The sequence below is a fragment of the Rhinolophus hipposideros genome, assembly GCF_964194185.1.
Source record: "Rhinolophus hipposideros genome assembly, chromosome: 16".
Lineage (NCBI taxonomy): Eukaryota > Metazoa > Chordata > Mammalia > Chiroptera > Rhinolophidae > Rhinolophus > Rhinolophus hipposideros.
Window position 1 is genome coordinate 48853122 of NC_138062.1, and position 11683 is coordinate 48864804.

The window sequence follows — 11683 nt, forward strand, 5'->3', positions numbered from 1 at the left end:
TTCAGTGCCCCAGCCATAAAGCACAGGATTAATTAACATCACAGTGAAAAGCCATGAGAACAGCAGGTAACCCTGGTATGATATGACATGGAGGACACTCACCTCTGTGGTCCTCTCCCCCAAACCCCATACCTCCCCTACCCCCATCTAATCACAATAAAACATCACACAAACCCATACTGGGGGACATGAAGTTGTGTTGGGGGGATACTGGCCAGCTCGTCATGATTCTGCCAAGGTCATGAGAAAAACAAGTCTGAGAAATCATCACAGACCAGAGGAGATTGGGCTGAATGTGGGATCCCAGAACCGAAAGAGGATATTCATGGAAAATGTGGGGACATTTGGACAAATTCGGGAGTTTCCTCAATCACATCATCCCAATGTCAGTTTCTCAGTTTCCACAAATGCACCGTGGTCCTGTAAGAAGTTAATTTCCAGGGGAACTGGGCAAAAAAAATACAGACCTCCACATCTAATCTTTGTAGCTTTTCTGCAATTGGATTTGTCATTCCCAAATCAAAAGGTTATTTGTAAAAACAACAAGAACTCTACGCTAAGACAGGGAGGGGAAAACAGCTATAGGAGACATACTTAGGCGGAAACGTCATTCCTGGTCTATCTGAAATTCAAATTTAACTGGGTGTCCTGTGTTTGATCTGGCGGATTTAGCTTAGGAGGAAGAAGGAGTTCCATTAACTGGGATGGGAGAGACAGGGACGGGCTGGAACTGGGGGGAAATGAGCCCCCATTTCATCGAGGCCAATAATGACTCAATAATGATAATGTCAACAATAACAATTGCATCTCTCGGCATGTATCTTACTCCACCCTGGCTGTTTGTGGGTGCGCCTTACTCCCTACCAGGCTCAGGGAACCTGCAGAGGGCATTCTCTGCCACAGCCGCCTTCCGTGCACAGCCCCCAGCTCTCCTTTCCAGCCAGCGCCTGACTCGATGCACACATTTCCTGGAGCTGCTGTAACACATGATCAGAAACTGGGGGGCTTTACACAGCAGAAATTTATTCTCTCACTGTCCCAGAGACCAGAAGTCAAGACTGGGTTACTTCTGGGGTCCTAAGGGAGAATCCATCTCAGGCCCTCTCTCCCGGCTCCTGGTGGCTGCCGGCCACCCTTGGCATTCCTTGGCTTGTAGTTGCATGGCTCCAATCTCTGCCTCCATTGTCACACGGCCTTTCTTTCTGTTTCCCCTTCTCTTTTCTAGTGACAACTGACACTGGGCTTAGGGTCGCCCTAAATCCAGGATGATCTTATCTCTAGATCTTTCACTTAACTACATCTGTAAAGACCCAGTTTCCAAGGATTTCACATTTACAGATGTGAGAGGTTAGGAGGTGGGCATATCTTTTGGCGGTGGGGGGTGAGGGGCAGTGGGACACCGTTCACCCCACTATACTGCAGATATTTTTCTATCAGAGCCTGTCTCTCTTTAAGATTATTTTCTACCCCAGATTCAACCAGAAAAGCATTCATCATGTAGGGAACACACGTCAGCCGTTCGCCCAGGGTCAATGTGCAAAGCTACACAGATGTTGAAGAGTCAGGAATGGGGGTGAGGGGTGGGGTTGGACAGGTGTTCCAAATTCCCCCCCTGAGCTTCAGTTTCCTCATCTGTAAAGGGGGCTGATTTTGCCATCCAGGTGAGATGCATTCTGTTTGGGTTGCAAGGACAAGGGGATTGGGGTCCCCAATCTTTGGCTGGCCTATCGCTTAGCTCCCAGCAGAAGGTGGGAGAAGCCTGGTGTTCTCAGAACAGGGGGAGAGAGAATGTGTGCAGAAGAGAGAGAGCTGTTGTGGGAGCTGGAAGGAGGAAATGAGACTGTGCATATAGATGGAAGGGGGATCAAATATATGGTGATGGAAGGAGAATTGACTCTGGGTGGTGAACACACAATGGGATTTATAGATGATGTAATACAGAATTGTACACCTGAAATCTATGTAAATTTACTAACAATTGTCACCCCAATAAATTTAATTAAAAAAAAATTGCTACCAGGAAGGAAGGGCCTCTTCTAGGAAAAGTCCTTTATATGTGGTATCTCCTATCTAATCAACATGTGACAAGGCAGGCATTCTCATGCCTCTTTGATGGGTGAAGGACTAAGGTCCAAAACGAGAAGGCCATTCATTCAAGGTCACTGGGTTGCAAAAGCCAGGGCCAGAATCTCACCTGGGGATCCTGGCCCAGCTCCCTCTCTTATGTCCATCACTTACTATGCTGAACAGACCTGCCATGAGGATGAATAGAGAAAACACAGGCAGCTCTTCGATGCAGTGCTTGGCAAACAGCAGGTGCTTAATCATTGTTACTCCCTCCCCTTCGCCTATCTTCTATGTGACCTCGACTAAAGCAGTCATGGCTGGCTAGTGAGGAGATGAAGAGTTCTCATAGGAATCTAGCAGTCATGAGCCAAGTAAGCCTTGCACCTTCCCTGCACAGCCACTACTTAATTGTTTATAAGCAATAAGAAAGCCCCAGAGACGGTGAGACAAACTGGAAAGTGCCATTTCTCATTGAGCCTCAGCCCTGAGGATGGCAGTGGCAAGGTAATGACCTCGGTAAGAAGCCCACTTGCAGGGGCGATTCTCTCCACATACGTCATCCTCAAGAAATGTCGAGCTGCCAAATATCTTTGCAACTTGGGGAGCCCAGTTTGGCAAGATGCTGTGAAATACTTGCGCAAACTTAAGCAGAAACACCCCCATCCACCCAGCGGGGAGTCGTCATCCAGTTGCTGCTGTCATGCGACTGTAATTCCTCTAGAGCATTCATAACTTGTCTTGGAAGCTCAGCTGCATTTTAGGTGACGTGTTTTCTGTAGAATTCCTGAGAGCTTGCTCTTGGAAGTTGGACTAAGTGTACACAATAGCTATTTGGGGTGGAACAGCTGGTAAAGGGAGAGGCGGGATAAACTCGAGAAGAAAAGTGGAAAGAAGTGAAGAAAAGTAGAAATGACCAAGACTCAGTGCAAGGAGATTGTGGGGAGAAATGGGTCACGTACTTTTTTAGCTTCCTCTCCATATCCCGCAGAGCATGGAGAGGGAGATCAATGTTGCTCAGACTGACAACTTCTGATTCGCAAGTTTCCTGAACCCTTAAAGACAGCCTGGCAGGAGATGGTAAATGGGAATACGTAAGGACCATTCACACAAGCCTCTGCCTGTAACCGACATCACCAGTCAATCGCAGGAGTGTTTCCGAGCACTGAGCCTGGATGCGATCTCAGGGACTGTGCCAGCACAGTGCTCAAAACACTATCAGTGGGTTAGAGGGAAATGATCGGCCTCCTTGGCTTAGACTGTTAATGTTAGGGTGTTGGGTGACCTGGGGGAAGAGAGGAGAACAAGAGCATCACCATCAAGGGGCAAAAAGTTCCCAACTGGGAGAGGGGGGCACCAAGGCACAGACATGAAGCCGGTCCCTGCTCTCTCAGAACTTACCCGTGACACTTAGCACCCACCTTGGGTTTCAGCATGGTCAGTTCACTTACTGACCATGTAACCCTTGGAAGTGTGACTTATCCCCACCCCGCCATCCTTAGCAGCTGAAAGTACAGTCTGCTCAGAGGCGGTGAAGCTCTGACAAGAGTAAGTCACCCACCTAGTAAGAGGCAGTGCTGGGAACCTAAATTCAAGTCTAGAGCTCTTTCTCCAAAAGCATCATCACCTGAGATGTCACCAGGACACACACACACACACACACACACACACACACACACACACACAGGTAGACAGAGCCTGGATAGCAGGGTGACAGGACCACAGCATGAGAGGCCCCATGTTCAAGCACCCCCAGCACTGAGCTTCTCCCATGGTGACTTGCCTGGGATCCCATCTGGCTCATTTTCTCATGCCCTTAATTGGGCAGCAAGCACTCTTGGGCATTTACCCGTGCATCTCATATCTCACAATGAAACTGAGGCTCAGAGAGGTTAAGTGACATGTCCAAGGTCACACAGCAAAAATGTAACTAAAGTCCACGCTCTTTCCGTTCATTGGTGGCTCTGTGTGTTCCATTCACCAGGCGCTCTGAAGTATCCACACTGCTGCCAGAGGTGCTGATGGATGGCCAGCATGTTCACGTCACGTTTGTATCAACACTGGGTTCACAGCTGGGCCTGCTAAACACAGAGATGAATCCAGGGAGGTCCCTGCGTTGGGGGCCTCCCTGTCTGGTGAGGAGGCCAGGTAGGAGAGCAGCTGGTTTATCAACTGGTATGAGCCTTCTGGGGTGGCCACCACAAACTAGGTGGCTTAAAACAACAAAAATGCATGCTCTTATTGTTCGGGGGGCCAGAAGTCTGAAATCAAATTGTTGACAGGGTTGGTTCCATCCGATGAGGCCCTGAGGGAGAATCCATTCCAGGCCTCTCTCCCAGCTTCCAGTGTTTCCAGGCAATCTTTGGTGTTCCTTGGCTGTAACTCCATTGGTCCAATCTCTGCCCCCATCTTCATATGATTGCCTTCTCTGTGCTTGTGTCTCTGTGACTTTCTCTTATAAGGACACTTATCATCAGATTTAGGGCCCATCTTAGCCCAGAATGATCTCACTCGAGACCCTTCATTACACCTGCGAAGACCCTCTTTCCAAATAAGACCACATTCACAAGTACCAGAGGTTAGGACTTGGACATCTCTTCTGGGGGACACATTCAACCTATTGCCCATGGCGACAGAAAAAAACAAAGTCTGAAGGAGGCTGGACTGAGGAGGAGAAAGTGTGGACAATCCTGCACGACAAAGAGACACTCCCAGGTGTTCCTCTGAGAAGCGGTAAGAGATATATCCACTCGTTTGCTTGTCCATCCATCGGTGAATATTTATGGAGTGCCAACTGTGTGCTGAGCTTGGCTTGAAGAGCACAGTGGATCCAGTTAAGACCTGGCTCCCATCCTCCTCGCAATTCACACACTACTTGTTGGGGAGTCAGAAAAAAGCACAGGGGTAGATAAAAATAATGACCAACCGTGAAAAGTGCTGTAGAACAAACAAACAAAAAGAGGGAGCAGAAAGGAATCCTTCTTTCTTGAAGAAGAATGGGGCTGGTATGGGTGGGGCTGGGGGGAGCATGGAAAGCCCACACTTATGCTGAAACACATAGAAGATGAGCTGAGGACAGCTTTTCAACAATGGTCCTGGAACCACCAGGTATTCACAAGCAAAAACAAACAAACAAAAAATTAACTCAAAATGGTGCATTCACTTAAATATAAAAGGCAAACCTATAAATCTAGACAACACAGGGGAAAATGGATATGAACTTGGGTTTGGCAATGACTTTTTAGATACAAGACCAAAAGCACAATTTGTGAAAGGAAAAATTAATAATCTGGGCTTCATTAAAATGAAAGACTTCTGCTCTACAAAAGGCACTGTTACGAGATTCAAAAGACAAGCCACAGGGGCAGCCGGTTGGCTCAGTTGGTTAGAGCGCAGTGCTCATAACACCAAGGTCGCTGGTTTGATTCCCACATGGGCCAGTGAGCTGCGCCCTCCACAGCTGGATTGAAAATGACTTGACTTGGAGCTGATGGGTCCCGGAAAACACTGTTCCCCAATATTCCCCAATAAAAATTAAAATTAAAAAAAAAAAGACAAGCCACAGACTGAGAGAAAATCCTTACAAAACACCTATTGGATAAAGGACTGGTGTCCAAAGTATACAACAAACTCTTAACACTGAATAAGAACACAAACAACCCAATTAAAAACTGAGCCAAAGATCTGAACAGACACCTCACCAAAGAAGATATGCAGATGGCAAATAAGCATATGAAAAGATGCTTTACATCAGATGTCATCAGGGATTTCAAATTAAAACAGCAATGCGATACCACCACATATCTATTAGAACGGCTAAAATACGAAAACCTGACAACACCAAATGCTGACGAGGTTGTGGAGCAACGGGAACTCTCATGTATTCATTGCTGGTGGGAATGCAAATGGTACAGCTACTTTGGAAGATGGTCTGGCGGTCTCTTACAAACCCAAACATAGTTTTATCTTAACAATCCACCAACTGCATCTAGGTATTTACCCAATTAATTTGAAAACTTATGTCCAGGCAAAAGCCTGCACATGAATGTTTATAGCAGCCGAATTCAATATATATTCAATATAGCAACTGTATTGCCCCAAACTGGAAGCAACAAAGATGTCCTTCAGTAGGTGAATGGATAAACTGTGGTACATCCAGACCACGGAATCTTATTCAGCGATAAAAGGAAATGAGCTATCAAGCCACTAAAAGACATGAAGAAATCTGAAGTGCATCTTGCTAAGGGCAAGAAGCCAGTCTGAAAATGCTACATCCTGCATGAGTCCAACTATGAGACATTCTGGAAAAGACAAATCTGTGGAACCCAACCAGGGGTTAGGGAGGAGAGAGGGATGGAGAGGTGGAGCACAGGTGACTCTCAGGACAGTGACATGATTCTGTATAATGGTGTAACAGTAGATACATAAACACTGTGCATTTGTCAAAACCCATAGAATGTACACTACCAAGAGTGAACCCTAAACTATGGACTTTAGTTAATAATAATGTATCCATAGAGGCTCTTCAATTGTAACAAATGCACACTAATGCAAGATGTTACCCATGGGGCAACCTGTGTGTGGATGGGAGAACCCGTGGTCATTCTCTGTACTATCCGCTCATTTTTTTCTGTAAACCTAACACCACTCTAGAAAAAAAGACAGTTCATTAGTTAAGGAGGCGGGGGCAGATGAGCCAGAGCCAAGCAAGTGGAAAGTGAGAGGAAGGAATGCTTGGTGGAGGGCACAGCAAGTACAAATGCCTGGAGAGAGAAGGTACATGGCGAGTTTCAGGGCCCAAAAGGAAACTGAGAGAGTGGGAAGGGAGAGGGATGGGCTGGAGAGAGGTGCAGGAGCTGTTGGAGGCTCAGGAGAGGACGGAGGCCTGTAACTGCCTGAGAATCATACATCTTGGGGATCAGATTTGATTCCTTAAATCTTTGCCTTGTTATGATATGGGGAAACTGAGGCCCAGAGAACAGCAATGAGAAAAGCACTTAAAGACCGCTCATGGGCTGTCATCAGCACTTCCACAGAAAAAGAGAGAGGCTGTGTGATCCTTATAATATCCCTTTGGTAAGGTACTATTATTGCCTGCACTTCACAGATGAGGAAGCCAGCCCAGAGAAGCAAAGCCACTTGCTCCAGGTCACACAGTGAGGGGTCAGTGGCCAAGGCTGACTCTCACCTATCACGGTGGCAGCCACAGGGAACACGTCTGAGCTCAACTTGAAGCCTCCAGCAGCCCCAGGACGCTGCAGAGAGGATCCCTGCCCCCTCCAGCAACTGTGCCTGGCACTGAAGCACCTCCCAGCCCCCACTGCCTGGCAAACAGGGCTTATCAGCAGCGAGTGTTTGTCGATTGTACAGTTGGATGAATCACGGTGAGGGGGTGCACTTCAGGCTCCTTCCAGCTGGGAGGGTCCAGGATTGTGGACCCAAAAGGGGTTCCTTGGCACCTGTAGGGTACCAAGGCCACCCTCCCGCAGCGGTCCTGGTCTGTTTGACTCCAGCTGCTGTCAGTAGCAAAGCCCTTCTGCCCCCCAGGGAAGGATTCCAGGGCAGGGGCTACCTGCACCCCATGCCACCTGGTTATGGGACTGCGGATCACCCTAGAGGCCTCCAGGCCTAGAAGGTGGGTTCTGGAGTCAAGAGACCTCAAGCCTCTCCCAGTGCTCCCTGGGCCTCAGTTTCCCTGCTCTGAAGGGCTTCCTGGAGGGACAGCCTCTCAAAGACCAAACATTTTTCTTGATGTCGCCATGCAAGTTTTTCTCAGGGTGATGGGCATAACAGTGGGTGAGGCTAGGTGGGCCCCCAGAAAATAAGGGGTCAAGTTTCACCATCTATCATGAGTCCTGGGAACCCCAATCTCCCCATCCATCAGGGTTCCGGGGGAACCCCACTCTGAGGTTGCGAGACCAACCACGCCACCCATCAGGGGTTCTGGGGCCTCCTCTGCGTTGTTGGGGCCCATTCGCCCCATCCACCAGGGATCCCGGGAGGCCGCGGGGCCCACGTTCCGCTCAGAGTCCCGGGTCCCCGGATACCACCCCCGCTCCAGGTCCTCCCCGTCTACGCGCAGGCGGGAGCCCACGGGGCGCCCCGGGGATCCCTGGGCGTCCCGCGGCTGTTGTGGACCGCGTGTTGACGCCGTCGCCAAGGAGACGCGCGGAGGCGGGCCGGGGCTGGGGGCGCGGCCTGGCGGCGCGAGAGGGGACGGCCAGCGGCGCAGGGCCCTGGCCGCCACAGTGGCCAGGGCCGCCGCCGCCCGCCGGCTTATATACCGCGGCTAAATTTAGGCTGCGCCCGGAGCTCGTCCCCATCCGGGACGCGTTTCCGCTGCCGCCGCCTTGGCCCGGCCCCCGAGCGCGCCGCGTCTATAAGGCTTGGGCGGGCCCGGCCGCGGCCCGCAGAGCCGTCCCCGCCCGCCGCGCCCCATCAGCCGCTCACCGGTGTCCGAAATCGCGTCGGTCCCCGGTCCCGGCCATGGCGCTGAGCGAGCCCATCCTGCCGTCCTTCTCCACTTTCGCCAGCCCGTGTCGCGAGCGCGGCCTGCAGGAGGTGAGGGCGGCAGAGACTGCGGGGGCGGCCGGCTCAGGGTAGCAGAACGTGGGCTGCGGGGTAGTAGAACGCAGGCGGCGGGGACGGTGGGCTTAGGGAAGCAGAACGTAGGAGGCGGGAACGACGGGCTCCGCAGAGTAGAACGCAGGCCGCGGGGAATGCAGGCTCCGAGTAGTAGAGCGCAGACGGCCGGAGGCGGTGCCCTGGCTCCGCCGTGCGCTCACGCCCGCGCCCCGTTGCCCTGTCACCCGCAGCGCTGGCCGCGCGCAGAGCCTGAGGCAGGCGGCACCGACGACGACCTCAACAGTGTACTGGACTTCATCCTGTCCATGGGGCTGGACGGCCTCGGCGCTGAGTCCGCCCCGGAGCCGCCGCCGCCGCCCCCACCGCCTGCGTTCTACTACCCCGAGCCCGGCGCGCCGCCGCCCTACGGCGCCCCCGGGGGAAGCCTGGTGTCCGAGCTGCTGCGGCCCGAGCTGGACGTGCCGCCGGGGCCCGCGCTGCACGGCCGCTTCCTCCTGGCGCCGCCGAGCCGCCTGGTGAAGGCCGAGCCCCCCGAGGCGGACGGCGGCGGCTGCGGCTACGGCTGCGCGCCGGGTCTGGCCCGCGGGCCGCGGGGCCTCAAGCGCGAGGGTGCTGCGGGCCCGGCCGCTGCGTGCATGCGAGGACCCGGGGGCCGCCCCCCGCCGCCGCCCGACACGCCGCCGCTCAGCCCCGACGGCCCCGCTCGCCTGCCCGCGTCTGGCCCACGCACCCCCTTCCCGCCGCCCTTCAGCGGCCCCACCTTCAGCGCCCCTGGGCCCGGCCTGCACTACGCTCCGCCAGCGCCCGCCGCCTTCGGTCTCTTCGACGACGCTGCTGCAGCCGCCGCAGCAGCAGCTCTGGGTTTGGCGCCGCCCGCCGCCCGAGGTCTCCTCACGCCGCCCGCGTCCCCGCTGGAGCTGCTGGAGGCCAAACCCAAGCGCGGCCGCCGCTCCTGGCCGCGTAAGCGCACGGCCACTCACACCTGCAGCTACGCCGGCTGCGGCAAGACCTACACCAAGAGCTCACACCTCAAGGCGCACCTGCGCACTCACACAGGTGGGAGGCGGGCGCTGGAGGGGCGGAGGGCCGGGGGGGGGGGGCGCAGAAGGAGGGGCGAGCTGAGAAACCCCCCAGAAGGCGTGATACAGGAGACTGGGGAGGGGGCGCGTGTGTTTAGGACTCCCCTAGGGGCGTGGCCTGGGAAGACGAGCTCTTAGGAGTCTGAAGGGAACTGTCGCGGAATATTGGGGAGAGGGGGGCGGGGCGCACGCTTAGGACCCTCCTGGGACCGCGGCTCAAGACTGGGGAGGGAGTGCGCGCTTTGGAACCTTATTGAGACTGTCTCAGAATGTTGGGGACAGCATGCAAGTTTAGGACCCCTTTGGAGGCGTGGCTCCAAACACGGGAGTGGACACTGTACGCTTCGGGCCCCTGGGTGCGAGAATAAGGACGTCCACGATTGGGCGACACGTGCCTAGGACCCTGCAAGGTTCAAAACGTAGAGGGGAGTGCGTCAGGGAGCCGGTTAGGGGCAGGTTAAGCGCACGCCCGAGTAGGCACCATTGGGGGGAGTGTGCGCACAGGCGGACAGCAGAGACCCTGGGAGGAAAACTGAGGCCCGCTCTCGCCCCCTCTCTGCAGGCGAGAAGCCCTACCACTGCAACTGGGATGGCTGCGGCTGGAAGTTTGCGCGCTCAGACGAACTCACGCGCCACTACCGCAAGCACACGGGCCACCGGCCGTTCCAGTGCCACCTGTGCGACCGCGCCTTCTCGCGCTCTGACCACCTGGCGCTGCACATGAAGCGGCACATGTAGCCTGAACGACCCCCACCCACTCGCGCATGGCCGTGGCGGGACCCACGCGCCCAGCGCGGCCCCCTCCGAAACTGTGACTGGTATTTATTGGGCCTAAAGAACCGGGCCGGGCACAGCGTGGCCACCGAGGGGCTCCCCCGACGACGGCGACGATGATGCCGGGTCCCCATCAGAGACTGAAGGCCCGCTGGAAGAAGACCACAATTCTCCTTGACGAGTTTTGTTTTCAAAATGGTGCAATAATTAAGTGTGGTCTTCCCCCCACCGGGTCTACACTAGAGGATCGAGGCTTGACGCCTTGTGAAATGTATGCAACTTTTTTTATAGTATTGTACATAGTGACTGTGACAGATATTGTATTAATGTAAATAAGGACACAGGTGGGCATTTTGGCTGCCTGGTTCATTTTTATAAGACTCGTTGGTTTTTTTTAATTAAATGTTTTCTCATCTTTTTGAAAAATCACAGCGCTCTTTTGGCTGCTTGGAAGCTAGGGGTTTGGGGCACTTGGGAGGGGGTGGGGGAAACAGGCAGCTCTGATGGAGGGCAGCCTGTGGGGGGTGGAGGAGGGTGAAAGTGGGTCCTGCCCTGGCCAGCATGCGGGTTGCCAGCTGCAGCACCCAGCTGCCAGGAACCTGTGGGTTTTTCTATAAATTTAAACACTGCGTTTTAGGACTGAGGGAGAGCTATTTTAAGGCTGTTCCCTGAGCCATAAATTGCCTCCTTTTCCCCAGAACTGGGGAAAGTGCTGCTCCCACTGACGTGGCCCCTCCAGGCTAAAAAAAAAAAGCCTTACCTACTTCTGAAGCTTCTGAGGTTTTAGCCAAACTTCTGGAGTATGCAGGCATTTTTTTGGGGGGGGGGGCGGACAAAAATGTTAAGTTTCTGACATGCTTTGCCGTTTACTAGTCTTGCCTTTAAGAAGGATTTTTTTTTTTTTTTTTTTAAGGAATGGGTTCCTATCTTCTTAGAAAAAAAGGAAATCCATATTGAGGGCCACACATGCTGGGTGCTCTTTTCCAGATGGGGAAACTGAGGCCCAAGGTGGTAGCTATGGAGTAGTGGTGTAGGGTGCTAGTCTGGTCTGGCTGCTTCCCGAGGGTGCCCAAAGCCCACTAGAGGCAATTTGGGGCTTTTTGCAGCAAGCCACCTGTTGCTTCCATTGGAGGGACACGAACACCCTCCTGCTGGTGTCATTGTGGGAAGGAGTCACATCA

The 11683-nt window shown here is 53.4% G+C and overlaps 1 protein-coding gene across 1 annotated transcript; it reads left to right on the top strand.

Moving 5' to 3' along the window:
* The first annotated feature begins 8479 nt into the window (after window positions 1–8479).
* Window positions 8480–10923, top strand: KLF2 (KLF transcription factor 2). Its single transcript, XM_081076891.1, has 3 exons — window positions 8480–8625; window positions 8880–9705; window positions 10291–10923. The coding sequence occupies exons 1-3, from the start codon at window positions 8551–8553 to the stop codon at window positions 10464–10466; spliced, it is 1077 nt and encodes a 358-aa protein (XP_080933017.1). The 5' UTR covers window positions 8480–8550; the 3' UTR covers window positions 10467–10923.
* Window positions 10924–11683: the final 760 nt, after the last annotated feature.